At 52.7% G+C, this 20250-nt stretch overlaps 1 protein-coding gene across 4 annotated transcripts in view; it reads left to right on the forward strand.

The window, feature by feature from the left end:
* EBF4 (EBF family member 4) overlaps nt 1-15093 on the forward strand; it is a 54552-nt gene extending 39459 nt beyond the window's left edge. For 2 of the 4 annotated variants that reach the window (XM_036827460.1, XM_036827459.1), the window contains 11 exons: nt 5504-5585; nt 6370-6487; nt 6587-6720; nt 6813-6939; nt 8513-8601; nt 8731-8796; nt 8894-9071; nt 9166-9354; nt 12458-12655; nt 13911-13986; nt 14225-15093. In XM_036827460.1, the coding sequence (XP_036683355.1) occupies nt 5504-5585; nt 6370-6487; nt 6587-6720; nt 6813-6939; nt 8513-8601; nt 8731-8796; nt 8894-9071; nt 9166-9354; nt 12458-12655; nt 13911-13981 (1252 nt within the window). In that variant the 3' untranslated portion in view covers nt 13982-13986; nt 14225-15093. The other 2 variants (XM_036827462.1, XM_036827461.1) reach the window with 2 other exon arrangements.
* The last annotated feature ends 5157 nt before the right edge of the window (nt 15094-20250 follow it).

The raw sequence follows: 20250 nt of genomic DNA on the forward strand, positions 1-20250 counted from the left end.
GCATTTATAGAAATGATTAGGAAAGCTAGACTAACTTCAGGATGTGGCAAGGTAGGTGTGTGGGTGAACTGCTCTTATCTTTCACTTATATCATAGGCATCAGAGTCGTGATGCATAACTTCCACCTTTTACATGCTTTATTAGCTGGATGACCACTGTTCACAGCTCTTCATCTGGTCTTTTATTTATTGAACTTTTTATTATAAAGAATGTTGAACATATAGGCAGAATACAATAAAGAACCACATCTCTCCCTGACTGAATTTCAACAATGATCAACTCTTGACTCATCTTAAAGTTCTGATCTTTAATCCTGAAAATCTTCTCAGACTGAGAGCAGCTGTCACAATAGCCAAAGGCCCCAAACTAGGACCTGAGTCTCTCCTTTGCACCTCTGATGAATTTGTAACCTTGAGGAAATCCCCATGAAATGGCTAATCTGGTCCCTGCACAACCTGCCTCTCAGGGCTGATTTTGAAGGAAGGCTTGCTGCACTGTCCTGCATCGGCAGCCTCGTGGCTGGGGCAGGGTTGGACTCGAAAACCCCACTTACAGGGACTTTTCCATGACTCTTGTCAGTATCAGTGGTTCATAAAGTCCCGAATTCGTATCCTGACTTTGGCATCTACTGTGACTTTGTAGCTTATCCTTGCTGATCCTTGGTTTTCTCATCAGTAGAGTGGGAATGATTGCAGACCTACACCACACCACCTCGGGATTATGAGAGGATTAAATAAGATAATGCAAGTGGTAGGCTCAGCAGAGTTCCAGGCACTTGCTAAGTGCTCAATAGATTAGACTTGGATCACTTAAAAAAATTTTTTTGCAGAGTTTTGCATTTTATTTGTAATTCATGCTTATATTTATGGTGGTTTCTTCTAGTAATTCTAATGGCAGCTTCTAGCACTCGACCTTTCTATGAGGCCCAGATGAGGCGTCTGTGCCCCCAGAGAACCTTAAGGCCACAATAGGGATGGCACTGGGCACAGGTCCTTGCCCCAACCCAGGGGGCATCCTAAAATGCTCACCCTCAGGTCAGCCAACTCTGGGGGCTGTGGCCCATCACAGCCAGGGAAAAGGGGCTTCCCCAGGCTCTCTTCCAGCCCCTAGGTGGTGGGAGGGGAGATGCTCAAAAACACTGGCACTGGGGCTCATCCTGGTTTGGGGGGTGGGGGGTGCTTCCCTGGTGAAAAGCAGGATTTTACAGGCCCTCAACAAAGTGCACATCCCTTCCTGCCTTAGGTCCCTGTAGGGTGTCCTCCTATAGCTCCCCTTCCCACTGGGTTACCTGACCCTCTCCACTTCCCAGCCTCCACATCTGTCCTCTGCACAGACATGGCTTGAAGGGTCTGCTGTCCCTCCTTCCTCTTCCCGACACCATTCTCATCCTTCACGGACTGCTCTGGTTTCTCCTCCACCCCCCAGGGTGGAACAAATTGTCACCCCATGGTGCCAGCCTGTGGAGAAGTTTCCTGGACTGTCCTCATGTTATTCTCCCACCCTGGCCTTCCAGCTTCCGGGGGTGTGGATGGTGTGTCTGTCTCCCAGTGGTGGGGAAAGGAGGGCCCAGAGCCCCCTTTCCAAGGCTGAGGGTAGCCAGGCACTGTTGGGAGGAGTGAGAGGTCTGGGCACTACTTCCGGTTCTCCTAGACCAGAACGGAAATCCCCCAGCTCCAGGCCATGTGCTGCAAAATTTCAAGACTAACCTTGGAAGACAGGACCCTTTGGGTGCTAGTCACCCTTGTTAAAGCATAATATTCAAAATGTTAGAAAGCTGATTCTCATACAAATTATTACTGAGCGTGTGTTGAGGTTTTCTGTAACTTATTAATGAAGGAATCAGCAGGATGACAAAGCTGGTTCAAAGAAGGCTAAGAGAAACTGATATAGACAGTTGAGGAAAGAGTTGAGAAGAGAGAGAAGGAGGGAGGGAGGGAGAGAAAACAGGATATGTGAAAAATACTTGAATAAGATTGCCAAGTTAGACACAAAGCTAGTTAATGTCCATAGGACAATAAAATTATAAGCTTTAGGGCTCATTTCGCTACCAAACAGAAGTTATTTATTTCTCCCAACAAAAATCATTTGCACCTTATCAGTTTTCTGCAAATTAGCACCTAACTTTATAGAGTCTGGCCCCAATTAATAGCAAATATTAGTCAAAGTTTTTTCTCCTAGAGAATCAGCTAACTCTTAGGTGGCTTTGTCAACGTAATACTCTGGAACAGCACTGTCCAATATAAGTATGATGTAAGCCATTATACATTTGTCATTTAAATTTTTCTAGTAGCCACATTTTAAAAAACAAAAAGAAACTGGTAAAATTAATTGTAATTATATATTTTATTTAACCCAAGATATCCAAAATATTATTTCAGCATGTAATCAACACCAAAAAATTACTAATGAGATATTTTTACATTCCTTTTTTCCTAAGTGTTTGAAATTCAGTATGTATTTTACACTTACAGCAATTCAGACTAACCATATCTCAAGTGCTCAGTGCCACTCGGGGCTGGTGGCTGCCATATTGGATAGTGCCGCTGTAAAACAGTGGTTCTCAAACCTCAGGGTGCATCGGAATTACCTGGAGGGCTTATGAAAACACAGATGGCTGAGTCCCACCCCAGGAGTTTCTGATTCAGTGGTCTGCGGTGGGGCCTGAGATTCTGCATTTCCAGCAAGTTCCCAGGTGATGCTGATGCTGCTGGTCTGGACACCACACTTTGAAAACCACTGTTCCAGAATGACTTTGAAAGGACTCACTGTCATCTTTTTGCCTTATTTTCAAGTTGTAGATGATTTTGCTTAACAACCCTGAGACTGGTGGTAGGGCTGCAGGCTGTCTGCAGTGTTAGCATCGGCTTGGCCTCTGACTGGATGGGTACCGGCTGGACACAGCCTCACCGACTACCATCTGGTGGTGGGTGAGATTTCATCCACCCTTCTTCCGCCACTGATGGCATTGACTGTGTGCAGCTCTGAGCTGGAGGCTCAGGGAGAAAGAAAAAGAGGACTGACCCTCAGTATCCCCCACAGAGGGCCTAGGCCTTGTGTGGCTGCTTTTTACTCAACACCACTCTGCAGATAATGCCAACGAGGCTCAGAAACTGAAATGTCCCAGGACAGGCCTGCATAGATGGAGGTACTGGCAGGGCCCTGAGGTTCTCAGGGAGGGGTGGTCTCCAAAGCCTAGAAGGGCCAGAAGTGGTTGGCCAGACAGGGAGTGAGAATTGGTGTGGACCCAAAGGACAGATGCAACCTGTACTGGGAAGGGAGAGGGTAGGAGACCTGCCAGGCAAGGGCTGCAGGAGGGGATGACAAGGGGGCCCCCCCAGGGGGAGCCAGGATCCTGCAGGAAACAGCAGCCTGAGGCTTTGGGAGGCTGAAATGAAGACAGGATCGGAAGGGACCTCAGCAAGCATCAATTGCTACTCTCCTGGTTCATGAATAAGGAAGGATCCCAGAGATGTGAAAGGATTTACCCCAGGCCACACAGTGAGGCAGTGCCTGGAAAGCCTTCATCTCCAGCCACATCCCAGGGTTTGGGAGTGGGGTTGGGTACAGAGGGCACGTGTGTGGTGTCTACACGGGTGTGCCATTTTTGGGGTCACATGAGGTGTCTGCACCTCCAAATGCTCTGCGCGGGGTGTATAGAAGGTCTACACTACATGAAAGTATTCTTTGCGTGGTGTCCACTATGGATGAAAATGCGTGCTGATGTAATGTCTCTATGGAAAGGGAACTAAAAAGGGTTCCCAGAAGGGTGCCCATTGTGTGGGGGAATATGACAGGGGCTGAGGGGGTCACAGGCAGGGTGCAAGGGGAGATGCATCTCCAGGAAAGTGACTGCTGCCAGCTCCCAATGAGGGACGGCCCCCTTGGGACACCTCTGTCCAGGAGTGGTGCCCACCCCTCCCAGAACTTGGGGACCTCCTCTTTGGGGACTAAGCCTTCAGAGCTTGTAATAAATCTGATTTCATGTTCGTAGAGTTTGGAGGCAACTCTGATGAGTTAAATGGATGTACATATCTGGAGTTCAAGACCAGGGGGCTGATAAACAGGCAGCTGCTGGAGGAGCTCATAGAGCGGCCCAGGAGGCTGTGCCATGTGCCAGGACCCCCACAGACTTTAGCCCAGCACACTACAGTTTGTAAAGGGCATCTTCCCGGATACTCACAGAGTCCTGTAGGGGTGAAGGCAGATTACTGACAGTATCCTGAGTTTACGAAGAGTACAAATCCAGAGTATTATCCGTGGTTACCTCACAAGGGTATGGCAGGGCCAAGGCCTCACCATCCCCGTCAACTGCCCGGAAGGACTGGAGGATCAAGTTCTCATGTGTTTGTCTAAAAAGCAGTCACATCGCTGCATATACTGTGCTTTTTTCTAATTACTGTATGTGAAAAAGAAGGTATTCACTGTGTATCTGTACGGTGTGTCTGACAGGTACACCATGTGTATATGACGGCTATATGCTCCGTGTGGTTAGGTTTTTGCTATGTGTATAAGGGATATAGAATGTGTATGAGGGAGATCTGTTTGCGGGGGATGTACCGGGGCAGGGAGTCTATTGTGTGTGAGAGGGATTTGTTGTATGGGGGACGTGCTTGTAAAGGAGGAAGGGGGGATCTGTACATACAGTACATTATATTGTACCGTAATGACGGTACAGTATTTGCAATGACTATATTCTGGGTAATCATATACAACATAAAAATGGTGCACTAATGCATATACTCATATTCTTTCTGTGCATATACTATGTAGGATGGGCACACACTGTGCATGATGGTACAGACTCTGTGTGATTAGCGTACCACATGTGCGTGATGAGTCCAACCTGATGTGGAGTACATATTGTGTATGCTTCTGTGAAGGTATACCCTGAGTGTGGTGGGTCTACATTATGTGTGATGGCTGTATCTTGTGAGTAGTAGTATATAAGGCATATACAGTGTGGATATAATGGGTATACTGTTGTAAGTAAACATCTTGTGGCTGATAGGTATACTCTGGGGGAAGGATACACTATGTGATATGGATGCACTGTGTGTGTGATGGGCATGTACTATGACAAACATACATGGTGTGGGTTAAGTTTACAGGTAAGTGGGAGTACCTGCTACATATGGTGTATATAATAATTCATGAGTACTAGGTATATATAGTATATATAATGGATGTATTCTCTAGGATGAATATACTGTGTACAGATGTGATAAGTATATACTTTGTGAGATCATTAAGCACTGTGTGATCTGTACACTGTGGAGGTGGGGGATTTTCTGTATAGGGAAGTTGTCGTTGGGACAGGTCTACTGAATGTGTCACATGTACCCTGTGTGTATGCAGCTTAAGATGGGAATATGGGGTATGTGCCTCATGTGAGCAGGCACAGGGGAAGTCACCCTGCTGGGAGAGGGCATGGCAGGAAGCAGTTGGATCTTCATCCGTTTCTAGAACCCCCAGACCCTTGAGCCCACCGACCACACTGTTTCAGGTTCTTCCTCAAGTTCTTCCTCAAATGCAACCAGAACTGCCTAAAGAATGCGGGGAATCCCCGGGACATGCGCCGCTTCCAGGTGGGTCTGAGGAGAGAGTTCTCCCCTGTAAACCTGCCCTTTCCTGATGGGGCGGCCGGGGAGGCTGTGGCCCTGCCACCCTGAGAAAGGCCGCAGGGGCAGACCCCTGTGCAGACCAGTGCTTTGGAGCCTGGTGCTTGCTGGGGGTGGGGCAGCTCTGTCTCAACTTAAGCTGGCTGCCAAGGGAGGCTTCATTAGAGTCCCACTTAAGGAGATGCTAATTGTGACATTTTTACATGATTAACAACCCAGCTAATTTGCATAGCGTGAAGCAGAGAGCAGCTGCCCTTAGCACATCCCCAACCTGCACACCCCTCCCAGTGAAGGGTAGGGGGGAGAAGGAGGTAGCCCCAATTTCCTCCCAAGAGTGGGGGCTCCTGCTGATGGGCTCTCAGGCCGATGCTCCCCCCGCCATCAAAACGCTCACTCCCACTTGCCTAAGACCCATTCCTGCCTTGGAGCGCTAGGGGTACAGCCTGTGGTACATGTGGTTGCAAAAACAGTTGCCACTCTGCCCAAGGATCCAGAGATTTTTTTTCAGGGCTTTTGATTTTTCTAGCTCCTGGAGGTCAGTTCCCCTGGGCAGCCAGAGATTGTGCATCTGAGAGTGTCACCTAACCCAGTTGGTCCCCCTTCCACCAGCTCAGCTCCAGAGGGGCTGAAGCACTTCCCCATGCCAGTGACCCTGAACTATAGTATCCAGCCACCGGCCTCAAGTTGCCAGTGCCCCCCAGCAGTCCCTTACTGGAAGCCCCAGCCAGGCTGGCCTTGGCTCTCCCCACAGGTGGTGGTATCCACAACGGTGAGCGTGGACGGACACGTGCTGGCCGTGTCCGACAACATGTTTGTGCACAACAACTCCAAGCATGGCCGCAGGGCGCGCCGCCTGGACCCCTCCGAAGGTCAGGACCCCCAGGCCAGCCCTAGCTGCCGCGGGCCCAGCCAGCCCCAGTCCCCACCTTGGCATGGGCCCCTGACCTGGCTCCTCTCCTGCCTCCCAGCTGCCACCCCCTGCATCAAGGCCATCAGTCCCGGGGAGGGCTGGACCACGGGCGGCGCCACCGTCATTGTCATCGGCGACAACTTCTTCGACGGGTTGCAGGTCGTGTTTGGGAACGTGCTCGTGTGGAGTGAGGTGGGCCGCTCCCGCCGGTCTCCCTCCCAGCCTGGGGCTGGACCCTGCCCTCGCCGGGTCAGAACCCGCAGGCCTCCCCTCTCCCCTCGCAGCTCATCACGCCCCACGCCATACGGGTGCAGACGCCCCCACGGCACATCCCTGGGGTGGTGGAGGTGACCCTGTCCTACAAGTCCAAGCAATTTTGCAAGGGAGCCCCTGGCCGCTTTGTCTACACAGGTAAGGAGTCAGGGGGGTGAAGGGAGGCCCAGGGTCGTGGGATGGAGCCCCGCGCTGCACACACCAGCCCTGACGTAGGAGTCAGCGAATAGCCAGGCCCCCTAAGCCCCTGCTGGCACTCACCCCACATCCCAGGACACCTCCTCTCTGGACCTTCTTTCCCTGTGCTTCTGTTTCCTTCCCTGGCCTCCACCTCCTCAGACACCCTGCCTGGACATTCTCTCTGCCTCGGGCATTCTCCAGAGCAACTCCCCCCACCCCCTTCACCTTCTGCACTCCCCAGTGCCTAGAACATCTCCACAGGGAGATTTATTTCAAAGATGCCCCCAAATAGCTTGCTGCTCCCCAAATCTTCCCGGTTCTCTTGGTTCCCCCAAGCCACCGCAGGCTTCACTTTGCATGCACACGAACACACACACACACACCTTGCATGAAGCCAGGGCGAGAAGTTAACACAAGACAGGAGTGTAAGCTACTCCTGAAGATGTGGCTTCATCCCCCTTCCCAGGTCTATCTGACCACTAGCCCGTATCCTCTCCACCTCCACCGTCTGGCACTTCTCTCCATTCCCCCACCCCACCTAACAGACATTCACCAAGCCCTTCAAGGGGCACTGGACACTCAGTAGTGACCCTACTTACTGTCTTAGAGCTCCAGTATAAGAGTGAGGGGGGAACACAGGGAACACAGCGTGGGGTGGGTAGAGTTACACAGTGGAGGAGCTAGTGGTTGTCAGAGAAAACCTCCAGGCACGAGTGTGGACTAAACTGCTAAGCTGGAACCAGAGGGGTGAATAAGGAGGTAGAGATGAGGAGGAAAAGGCATCCCGGGAGAAGGAATGGCAAGTACGAAGATCGGTGAAGGAGTGCCTTACGTTTTAGGGGAAACTAAAGGAAATTCACTAAATCTAGAGTTGGAGGTGGAGAAGGTAGGTAGGGCTTTGAGGCTGGTAAGATAGGTCGGGGCCAAGCTACAGGAGGAGGCGAGGAGGAGGAAGAGGAGGAGGAAGAGGAGGAGGAGGAGGAAGAGGAGGAGGGCTTCGGGAGCCAGGTCAGGAGGCTGCAGCATCCTCCCCAGAGCCCTGGGTGTGGGCCAGCCCATTCCTGGGACACAGGCATACCCCTAACGGTCAGGCGCCGCTGAGAGTCCACCAGAGCTGTGATACATGAAGACTGTTGGGTTTTTTTTACTTTTTTTATAATAAATAATTCACTCCTGATAAGACCAAATGCAGACAAAACTTTCCAGCCCTGCTCCTATGAATACTGAAGCTAATATATATACAGTTGCGTTTTTTCTAATCACAAATGGGATCGTATAGTGCATGTGTGTTAATGCCAAGCAGCTGGCACAGGGCCTGGCTCAGTAAACATTTGTTGAATGAATGAGCAAGAAAGGAACTGAGGAAACTTCCCGAGCCTCGCTGACCCGTGTGCCCGGAGTTTTCCGAGAGGCTTGGGCTGGCCTTGGAGGAGGTCTGCAGCAAGGCTCCCGGGCTGGTTGCTGGCGGGCTTGGTCCTGCTCCGGCGCCGTGCCGGGAGGGGCGTCCTCCAAACACCGCCCCTCTCCCCAGCCCTGAATGAGCCCACCATTGACTACGGATTCCAGAGGCTACAGAAAGTCATTCCCAGACACCCCGGAGACCCCGAGAGGCTGCCCAAGGTACTCAGAGGGGCGGGGCGGGGCGGGGAGAAGGGTGTCCGGTGGCCGAGGGGAGAAGAGGCGGCTCCCGGCCCCTCTGCCACCCCCGGGGCCGCCCCTCCGTCCGGATGTTTTCCTCCTTGTCCCCAGGAAGTGCTGCTGAAGCGGGCGGCCGACTTGGCGGAGGCCCTGTACGGAGTGCCCGGCGGCAACCAGGTATGGCGCCTCCGCCCGCCTCCCCGCGCCGGGCCCGGGGCTGCCCGCTTCCCGGTGCCCGCGGCTGCCCCGGCCGTGCCCGCTCTTGTCTTCGCAGGAGCTCCTCCTGAAGCGCGCAGCAGACGTGGCCGAGGCTCTGTACAGCGCCCCCCGCGCGCCCGCGCCGCTCGGACCCCTGGCTCCCAGCCACCCGCACCCCGCCGTCGTGGGCATCAACGCCTTCAGCAGCCCGCTGGCCATTGCCGTCGGGGACCCCACGCCAGGGCCGGAGCCGGGTGCGTCCCGCCGCCCTCGCCCTCCCAGCCGCCGGCGCAGCTCGGACTGCCCCTTCCCTGCCGGCGCGCACCCCTGACGGCCGCTCTCTCGCAGGCTACGCGCGCAGCTGCGGCAGTGCGTCCCCCCGCGGGTTCGCGCCCAGCCCGGGCTCGCAGCAGAGTGGCTACGGCGGCGGCCTCGGAGCTGGCCTCGGTGGCTACGGGGCGCCGGGCGTGGCCGGCCTCGGTGTGCCCGCGTCCCCCAGCTTCCTCAATGGCTCCACGGCCACATCGCCCTTCGCCAGTGAGTGTCCCCTGCCCCCCGGGAAGGGGGGAAGGGACCAGGCCCCGGGGAGCAGAATGGGTCTCAGCCCAGCTCCTTCCTAGCCTATGAGGGGTGGGGGGAGCTCCTGTCACCTGTCGCATGAGCACCGACCCTGGCCTTGCCCTCAGAGGCAAGGGCAGTCCTCTCTGTGTTCGACCTCTCTCTCTCTGCCTTTGGAGACCCAGCCCTCAACCCCGATGCCGGGGCACTTCTTGCACTTTTAGTTCTCTTTGCTGACAGCAGTTGTGCACATCGCTTCTAGCCTTCCCCTCCTACTGAAACGAGCTTTAACACGGGGACATCCTGCTTAAACCTAGTGGACCGCCAGCCTTTCCATCTTATGCCAGGAGTTCAGGAGGAGGGCTGGTGCCCCCTGCCGGAAGCCTGAGGGAACTCAGGGCCCAAGAAAAGTAGGTTTCCACCTGGCCCCACGCCCCCCAGGAGAGGCAGGGGCCTGAGGAGGGAAGACGTGGCTCCCAGCAATCTGGTTGGGCAGAGCAAGAATTCTGTGTAGTCAGACACCTGGATTCACAGTTTGATTGTCCAAATCAGGAGCTGTCTGACATTCAGCAAGTTACTTTACTTCAGTTTCTTCTCTGTAAAACCGGATCAGTACCACCTGTTGCCTAGGGTTGTTCTCAGACCTGAATGTGCCACTGTGCATAAAGGGCCCAGATGCAGTTCAGAAAGAGTGTGTGAATTTGCATCCCAGCACTGGCTGTGGGCATTAACTGTCTTCTGTATGGTTTCTTGGGGTGGGCAGCTCAGAGCTGGGTGGATGGACGACAGGGCGTTTATGCTTTTACCATGCACTGCCCTCAAGTCCCTCCTTCCAACAGCAAGTTCCAGAACAGCCTGTCTACAGGTTGTTATAGCTTAGCTATTCAGCAGACACGTTTGTAAAGCACCTAGCTTGGGGGATAGCTCCACCCCTGCTCACCTACAAGGAGCCTCCCCCATCAATTGTAAGAGACATTGCACCTTGAGTCCTGGCCAAGAAGGCTTTTCCTGCCATTCCTTCGCCTGTCCCCTGTCCCCTGTCATATGTTTGCTATTGCTGAAGACCAACATATCTGGCACCTGCCTAGCCTTCCTTCCCATGGCCTACATCCTGAGTACTGCTCTTTTTGGCTGTGGGTTTGAGTCTGGCTCTCTCCCTCTGGCCTGGGCTCAATGTGTGGGACCAGAAGCCCCATGTTGCTGGTGTCCACACAGACCATGACCCTCCAGTGTCCCCACCAAGACTCCTGTCTCCCCTTTGCTCAGGCCAGGCTCCACTGCTCCTACTTCCCTTCAGTTCTGGACAGTATTCTTACCACCTCTCTCAGGGTGCCCCCCCAGGTCGAAGCTGGTGGAGTTTGGAACACCAGCCCCCCTTCTCTGCTGCACACACAGTGCAGTCAGCAGTGGAGGAACACACTGCCCCAGTGGGCAAAAGCCAGCCACCTGGGGTCTTCCCATTCAGCCAGGAGATCAAGAATTCTACAGCTGCTTAAGCCTCACTCCAGCATCAACTGGGGACACCCTGGGTGGGCCTGAGGGTCAGTCCCATCTGGTGGTATTGTCCTGTCGAGTCCCCATCCACTCCCCTTGTGCACAACACTTCGTGGTGAAGCTCCAGTGGGCATCATTCTCATTGAGTTTGCCAGGACGTGCCTGTAATGACCTCCGGAACTGTCCCTGCCAGAGGCTGTCTGCTCGGACCTCCCCTCTGTCTTCTGCTTCAGCCACCAGCAGCCCTGGACTGAACCACAACTCCCAGTACTACCCAAGCTACAAAATGCGGCTGTGAGCTCTGGGCCTTGAGAGATACAGTACATTTTCTGGCATTTATTTCAAGCCCTCCACGGAGCTCCATGGGCCTCATCAGCTAGCAGTCAGCATTGTCTTAAAAAGAGATGGTTATCTATGGGGCTGAGTACATTCGGAACAGGGGCAGCTGTTGAAGGCATCACTGTTCCAAAGGGGGGGGGTGGGGGAGTGTTCTGATACCAAAAGCAGCTTTCTCAGGCTGCTGCTTTCTTTCAGGAAACCCCCACCCTCATCCCATTGCCCGCTGCCTGGACAACACTCAAGTCACAGTCTTATTGGTCTTTAGAAGAGAGAGGCAGGGAATTGTGTTCAGATGAGGTTGTAGAAAGGGGAATCCAGAGATGGCCTGGGCAGGAGCCCCCAGGAGAGGAGGCTGCAAGAAGGAGGGGCAGGCAAAGGCTGAGTGCAGGAGGCTCCCTGGCTATTCCTAGGAGAGCAAGCCACAGTCATGGGGGCTAGGGGGTTAGAGAACAGGAAGATCTGAGGATTTGGATCTCTGTACCTTTCTTTAAAATTGACCTGCTGGAAGAGGGAGATACAGGAGGCCTCCAGGACCAGGGCTGAAGATGATGAGGACCTGCATTAAGCTGGAAGAGAACAAAGTGTCGGGGGTCGGGGGGAGTGTAATTGGTAAGGGGATCATATTTGTAGGGGGGAGTAAGGGTTCTTGTGTGAGCTGTGATCCTGGACAGAGGGGCCTTATAACAGGAGCCTATGTGTACCCCCCAAACTTCGTCCCTGACCACTTGCCCCAGCTCTGCTGTGAACCCTGACCTTTGACTCTAACCTTGATGCCCGAGGGCCCATCAATGTTTCTTAGTGTCTCAGAGTCCCAGTGGTTTTCAGCAGGAATCCTAACCTGTTCCATTTCTTGCTCATCCCTCATCTTTGCAGGCACCTCTCAGTATCTGGTTCTGTTGGATGTTCTGGTTTTGCTTTCGTTTTTTGGGTTTTGTTTGTTTGTTTGTTTTTAACCTCATCTGGCCCTATCATCTCCAACGCTGAGAAAGGGTCTCCAGAACCCCCAAAAGGGCAAGTGCTAGACCGCAACCCCAGAGGCTCCCAGCCTGCCTCCAGACTCTACCCTGTACTGGTCTCTCCAGGACCCTCACAGCCCCCAGTGAGGGCTGAGCCTGGCACCCAGGTCAGCAGCCCGCACAGGGCATACTGCTCATGCCAGGGCAGCAACCGAGCTGCTCACTCTGGTGCTGTCTCCTTGTTGTGTCTCCCACCGCCTTCCCTGTTGCGCCTGCCCCTCCCCGCCCCGGAGTCATGCCCTCTAGCCCCCCGCTGGCCGCTGCCTCCTCCACGTCCCTCCCGGCGGCTGCCCCCACCACCAGCGTCTTCTCCTTCTCGCCTGTCAACATGATCTCCGCTGTCAAACAGAGGAGTGCTTTCGCCCCCGTGCTGCGCCCACCCAGCTCCCCACCCCAGGCCTGCCCCAGAGCCCACGGAGAGGGGCTTCCAGGTGAGTGCTCCGTGCTGCCTCGCTGGAACCTGGTAGAGCAGCTGGGCCTGCGCAGCCCACTCCATCCACATCTCACAAGAGCTTCAAGCCAGGTGACCAGTTCTCCCTGGGGGTTGCAGAGGAGGGAGCTCCGCAGGGGTTCAAGGAGGTCCATCTGGATCCCACGTCCCTGGGCCTCATAGCTTGGGACGGTCTCACTCTGGACCATCAAGGAGACAAAAATACCAGTTGGAGAAGGTCTGGAAACCACTTCAAGGCCTCATCCAGTTGAGCCCAGAGTAAAGACCCAACATGCAGAGCTGGAAGAACCCCACCATGGGCTGCGTGCCTTTGACCTGTACCTCCCTATGTCCACTGGAGGATAGGATACACCACTGTGAGAGACCAGGTCACTTGCTGGATGGAGGGTGACTGACCTTAGATAAGGTTTAGCCCAGCTTCACCTTCCCCATTTTACAGATAGGGAATTGAGACCAGGTCACACCCCCTGCAGCCCATTAGTGAAATGATTGTTATTTGCCATTTATCAATCTCCTCCAAGTCAACATTCAACTTAAAAAAGCCTGGCTTCTAACCAGTAGTGTATATAGCAAGTCAAAAAGAGTTGCATGCCTTAGAATAAGATGACTCTTGCGGTGGGCTTGTTAGATGATGCTCTAGGATAATTCAAAGTGGAACACAGTTATATTTAGCCTTGTTTCCAAGTTTTGGATAATTTTTCTTAACCTAAGTGTGTCTGGAGCTTAAAATGCAGGGAATAGGAAGGACAGAAGGCCACCAGTTTCTCCTGCAGCAAACCATGGGAAGGGGGTTAGAAAGAGGCAAGGGTGATGGAAGTGATGAATTTCGTGGGGGTGTGGGAGGAAGACATGCTGCTACCACTGCATTAGGTATCTGTACTCCCGGAGGCTGACCTCTTTCCTTTGCTGTCCTGATACATGGCCGTCTGCTTCCTCACCTTGAGACAGGCCCTCTGAAGGAGACAGGCTGGGAAGAAGAGCCCAGAGTCATGTCTCTCGATTGAAGAAACTCGGGGGGCAAGGGCTTGGGGCTGTACCTCCTAAGAGGTCTGGGGGGCACACCTCACCTAACTGTCTGCAGTGCTGGGCCTAGGCTAGGACTGGGGGTGGCTGACTACCTTCAAGGCTCTTGATAGCTCTGCCCTCAAAAAGTGCCATATGTCCTGCATGCTGCCCCCAGTCGAGAGGGGCACAGACTACACATGGCTTATGGCTCCCCTGCTTGGTTACTGCAGACCAGCCTTTTGAAGATTCTGACAAGTTCCACTCTCCAGCTCGGGGGCTTCAGGGCCTGGCGTACTCCTAATTATGGTAGGTCTCTGGCTGAATCTTGCCTCCCTCCCTGGCCTTGGATGGGCTCTCTCCAAAAGACTTTAGCAGGGATGGGGAGTTGGGGTCCATGTCTCCCACTCCAGGGCCCATCTAGACAGCTGTCAGGGCCACATAGCCCAGCCCAGTGGCCCAGGCTGAACAAGAGGCGAGAAGTGGCTTCCTGTTCCCTTGCAGCCAGCCTTCCTACAGGACCTTCGTCTTTTCCTCTCCCCACCAGGTCTACAGGTGTTGTCCCCACTGAGCCCGGACTAGTGGTCCCTCCAGGATTCACACCCATGCCCTGGATGGCAGCACAGACAGATGCAGGGCCGGGGCTGCAGGCAGACCTCAACCCACAGGCCTGAACAGGGAGAGGCCTTCCTCCCTGTGCTCAAGGGCCCCTCAGTCCCACAGGCTTCTCTCACCTCCCTTGAGGCTGGTTGGAAGCCCCAGCACTGTGCTGATGCTCTTGTTAGGAGAGCATCCTGTGGAGGTGCTGGATGCCTGACCTCACTTGCTGGGTCGGTTCCTCTGGAAGAGATGGACCTTGTGCAGACCAAGGGCGTCTGGTGACAGGAGCATGGGATGGGGAGTATGATAAGGAGCTCAGGGAGAGGTGGCCTGGGAAGGTCCTGTTTGCGTCTGACCCATCTCAACCATCCCAGCATCCCAACTACTCTCCAGGACAAGGGGTGGTGCCCAGCAGCCTCAGGAGGCCTGCCTAGGCTCCCATGGAGCTTCTGACAGCCACTTGATTCTGTGGCTGCCCCACTCCCTTTGAGTCCTAAGCACTCATGCTTGCCACATCATGAATCCCAGTGGAGGCTTTGGGCATGAAGGGTGCAGAAGAGGAGGTGCCAGGTCCCCTGGTTGTGGATCTTGCCCTCAATGGATGTCTCATGGACTCTGGCCCCACACACAGATGACTCTGGCTTGCCCCATAGAACCATGGAACGGGTCCAGCTGCCCCTGGTCTCATACTCTGCTCTGCTGAGGTTGGAGAAAACAATAAACACAGGTGCAGGTGGCCACCCAGCCTCTCTTGTCTGCTTCCTTGGTGTGGGTCTGCTTTCCTCAGCAGCTCTGCAACTCTAAACCGTGCTGCTGGGCAGCCTTCTTATACCTTGGACTTTTTCAACAGCATCAGAGTTCAAATGAGCAAGTATTCCCTGCCCCATATCTGCTCTTGTACTGAGTTGGGGGGTTTGGGGAGGGGTGGGAAGACCCAGGACATGGGCTCAACCCTGAGAGCTCTGGCTGGGAGCCCATTCTGGGCACTGAGGACTCAGTCCCCCAGCTGTCTGAGCAGGACCAAAGTTGGGGGTGTCAGAAGGACATTGCTGGGAACCAGAACAGAGCCAACTAAATACTACCCAGATGTACAGAGGCTCAGAAGTGAAATCCTTCCTGACTGGAGGCTGCTGGGTGGGGCAAATTTTGGCTGCTAGGATTGCCTGATTAAGAGACACCCAAACCTCCTCCCTCCTTCCCAGGCCTAGGCACTTTCCAGCTCTCCTGTCTCAGAGTTTGGGAGGATGGGTGGTAGAAAGGCAAGATTCCCAGGCTCATCTACCCAACTTCTAGGATGAATCCCAGTTGTCCCCCTGAAACGTGTTCCCTAGACCCCAAAGGTCTAGCTTTCTGACACTGGAAGCCACTTTTTTGATGCACTGTCCAGAGATCCCAGGGTCCAACTCCAGACCTCAAGCTTCCTTCTCTCTCCTCCCGACAGCAGTCCTTCGCTCTGGCCTCTGGAAACCTGTCCTTCCCCAACCTATGAGCCCATGTCTTGCAGCCCTCTGGACAAATAATACTTGCCAAGGCAGATAGGCTGGCCCTGTCCTTTAGAGGCCTCCACTTTCTTCTCTTGTGTTCCTGCCAACCTGGGATTCATCTCACCGGGGCCCATGATGAGATAGCCTCCTACCCAAGAATCCTGCTTTATTCTCAGTGCTCGCCTGGCCTGCCTTCAGCCTGTGTTGCAGAGCCCCAAAGCCTGCCAGCCATGCCCTGCTCCATTCAGGCTCCGAGCAGTTTCCATGGTCCAGGGCCCTCCCAGGTTGATCACCTGCTGAGCGCTAATCTGCACCAGATGCAGGTTATTACTGGTTCCTGGAATGGGTCAGGTGCCGTGGTTGGTATAAATAAGATGTGATATTTGTCCTCATAGATCTCACAACTGTCCTCAAGCCACCATTTGAGTCAACACTGCCCACTCCTGGGAATTCCCTGGTGGTCCAGTGGTTAGGACTCTGCACCTCCACTGCCAGGGGTCCCGGTTCAGGGAACTAAGATCCCACAAGCAGCACAGTGCAGCAGGTTAGAGAGAGAGAGATAGGTAGATAGATAGATAAATACTGCCCATTCCCTCATCCACAGCAGGCAGAGCTAATCATTATGATGTTTGCTCTGGACTGAATTGTGTCCTCTCAAAATTCATACATGGAGCCCAAACCCCTCTGCCTTTGTGGCTATATTTGGAGACAGGGCCTTTAAGGAGGTGATTAAGGTTAAATAAGGTCATAAGAGTGGGGCCCTAATCTGATAGAACTGTGTCCTTGTATGAAGAGGAAGAGACTCCAGAGTTCTCTGTCCACTATGTGAGGACACAGGCGAGAAGGCGGCCACCTACAAGTCAGGAAGAGTCCTCACCAGGAATCAAATCAGCTTGCACTTTGATCTGGGACTTCTAGCTTCTGAAACTATGAGAAAATAAATTTCTCTGTTTAAGCTGCCTAGTCTATGGTATTTTATTATGGCAGCCCAGGCTGACTAACACAATGTTCTTCCTGCATGTCTTGGTTTTGGTTCCCTAAGAAGCAGAACCTGAGACAGGTTCCCTGCTGGAGAACTCTCGAAGACAGTGTAGAACATAACTCAGGGTTTTCCCACCCAAGGGGCAGAGGATCTGGGATATTGATCCTCTAGCCCTCATCTGTCACTGCCTGGGGGCTGCTCCCAGGAGATTAACTCTCTGACACTTCTGGCCTGCCTGTCCCTCCTGCAGAGAAAAAGCCACCAGTAGACTTTGCTGTAGGATATTGTAAGCAAATTCTGGAACAGTGAGTCTGAGGGGATATGGGCAAGTAGAACCAACAGTTCTATGCCACAGACCCACCAGGGTCACAAAGTCATTTTTAACACAGTCTCTGGTCAGGGCCATCACTTGAGATGAAAACTATTAACCAAATCTGGCAAATATCACACCAGGTCTTTTTGTAGCCAATAAATCAGTGAGGAGTGAGTGAAACTGGACCCTGAGTCATGGGTCAGTCCAAGACAAGTCTGCAACCAAGTCTGGGCCTGCATCTGGATCTGCAGCAACTCCAGCAAAGCAACAAGGGCATTTTTTTCTGGGCCTCACAGCCAGAACACCTCTCTGGACTTCCAACATTCTCTAGTCGAAAGGGACTCCATTCTCCATAGCTCCAGCCATCCTGAGTCAGGACGATATTAAGCTGAGTGGCAGAAGCTTGGTCTTGATCTTACATAAATCTGTATGGAGAACCCACTGCCCAGTAAATGCTAGCATATTTATTTATTTATTTTTGGCTGCATTGGGTCTTCGTGGCTGCGCGTGGGCTTTCTCTAGTTGCGGCGAGCGGGGACTACTCTTCATTGTGGTGCGCGGGCTTCTCATTGTGGTGGCTTCACTTTTGCGGAGCATGGGCTCTAGGCACTCAGGCTTCAGTAGTTGTGGCGCACGGGCTTAGTTACTCCGCGGCATGTGGGATCTTCCCGGATCAGGGCTCGAACCTTTGTCCCCTGCATTGGCAGGCAGATTCTTAACCACTGCGCCACCAGGGAAGCCCCTAAATGCTAGCATATCACCAGGTCCTAGCCTAGTGACAGTCCTGAGGCCTTGTAGACAAGACAGGATTGATTGGTTCATGGGGACTGACCCCTGCAGGTGCTGGACATCCCAGGCCAGTGGTGGAAGTTCTAACCTTGCCCCAGTGCCTATGTTCATCTCAGTCAGGGTGGCATCACGCACCCGGAATGGAGGTTGTCTTCGTGTGGATTCCCCCAGGAGCAGAGCCTGAGACAAAGATTTGTGTTCAGAGGGTTTATCTGGGAGGCAATCTCAGGAAGCACCAGTGAAGGAGAGGGGAAGGGAGGCAGGGAAAGTAAGGAAGCCCAATACATTGTGCTTGTGAGCAAGTCACTCCTGTGAGTTTTCTGGAGCTTAATCCCACCAGGGAACTCTGGGAAACTGTATAAAACACACAGAGATTTCCCACCTGAGGGGCAAGGGAGCTTGTGTACTTACTTATACACCGACTTCTGTCAGTCAGTGGTCAGAAGCTTCCGGGGGCAGTGGGAGGGGAGCGTCACCTTCCTGGAACTTCTAGGTGGCCTTGTGGGTGGCAACAGGCCCCAGAAGCTAGAGAAAGCTCTCAGGGGAAGAGATGCAGTGCTGGCAGATGGGGTCAGACAGGTGTACACTGAAGAGGTAAAGATGAGGGGGTCTGGATGTGGCACAACAGTGTGCACTGGAGGTGGCCCCGGGCAGTCAGCCTGTGGAAGAGGAAGTTTTTCCTAGTTGAAGTAAGTTTATGAATTTTTCATCACCTGTAGGTCCTGCCTCTCCTGGGACCAGGTGACAGAAATTCTGCTCAGACTGTTTCTAGTTGAGGTACCAAGATGCCAGGTGACAAAGGGGCCCTTCCCAGCATCAGCCTACCGCCCGGCTTTCTTTCCACAGGGCCGATGGGGTGGAAGTAAGATGGGGGTCAGATACTTGGTTGCTTGACCTTTAGAGAGAGAGTATCTCCCAGGAAATCCTCTGCTTCCTTCCCACATATGTTTCCCAGCAGAACCAGGCTGCTGTGCCCTGCATCCTCGAGCAGCCTCTAGGGATGTACTTGGCTCAGACAGGTCCCACTGTGGACAGGTCTCACTGACTCAAGGGAAGCCCAGCAGCAGCTTTGACGAGCCCTACTGCTGACTGTTTTGCAAAACGTCCTCATTCTTCCCATTCCTGCCCTTATTGGCAGGGCCCTTATTTTTTTCCAAAAAGAAAAATCTCCCAGGGAACTCTTTGGTGGTCCAGCTCTTTCACTGCCGTGGCCTGGGTTCAATCCCTGGTTGGGGAACTAAGATCCCACAAACCGCACGGTGCAGCCAAAAAAAAGAAAAAGAAAAATCTCCCAGAAAAATGGAAACTGCTGTGCAGTGCAGAAAGGATGGTCTTTTCAATAAATGGCATTAGGTCAATTGGATATTCATAAGACAAAATGAAACTTGACCTATACCACATACCATTCACAAAAATCAATTAAGATGGATTGTGGACCTAAATGTGAAAGCTAAAAAATTAAAGCCTCATGCCCTTGAAGATAAACTAGTAGTTGTTTGCCAGAGTAACCTCTAAGGTCTATTTCCCCCACCATATGGTCAACTTAGAATGAGGCAAGCATTAAACATGGTTGAGGTGGTTCAAGTGGACCCCCAAATCTCTTTTCTCTTCCCGAGGATGACTTCTCCAAATAGGAAAAAATTCACAGATCACACACAGTGTCTTTGTTCCCTGGAAGAGCCAGGCTCTTCAGTGATTCTCAGAAGCTCCTCGCTCTTGCGCCTGGGCCGGCCACCCTCCCCTCCCTGTCCACACCTTTGCACGTATACCCACAAGCTTCCTTCCTCTGCTGCCATTCCAGTACGCAGTAACAACACCCTTTGGGTGACCGAAGGGCATGAGCCACCTTGAAGCCACCAGCTTTGAAGTCTGGTGTTCATAAGAACACCACACCAGACAAGCTCTCACCAACCCCAACGTGAGAGCCCTCCTATCACTTGTTTCACACTCCCCTACTCTTCACTCTCATTAAGGGATTTTTTGATAACTAGAATTTCTTAGTTGAATGTAGTCTAAGTTATCAATCTTTTCTTTATGGTTAGTGTTTCTTGTATCCTTTTAAGAAATCTTCACCTACCCCCAAATCAAGAAGATATTTTGATTTTTATATATGGTGTGAGCTAGGGGTCAAGTTTATTATTATTATTTTTTTTGTATGGATAGTCAACTGGTTCAGCACCATTTATTAAAATGACCATCTTTTCTCCACTGCAAGTCAGTGGCACCTTTATCATAAATTAAGTTTCCATATATGTACAGGTCTTTTTGTCTACCTTTATACCAATTCCACACTATCTTAATTACTTTAGATTTATAGTAAGTTTTGATATCCAGTACAGCAAATTGTCGAACTTAGTTCTTCATGATTATCTTAGCTACACTTGGTCCTTTGCATTTCCATTTAA

The sequence above is a fragment of the Balaenoptera musculus genome, chromosome 15 (assembly GCF_009873245.2).
Source record: "Balaenoptera musculus isolate JJ_BM4_2016_0621 chromosome 15, mBalMus1.pri.v3, whole genome shotgun sequence".
Classification (NCBI taxonomy): Eukaryota; Metazoa; Chordata; class Mammalia; order Artiodactyla; family Balaenopteridae; genus Balaenoptera; species Balaenoptera musculus.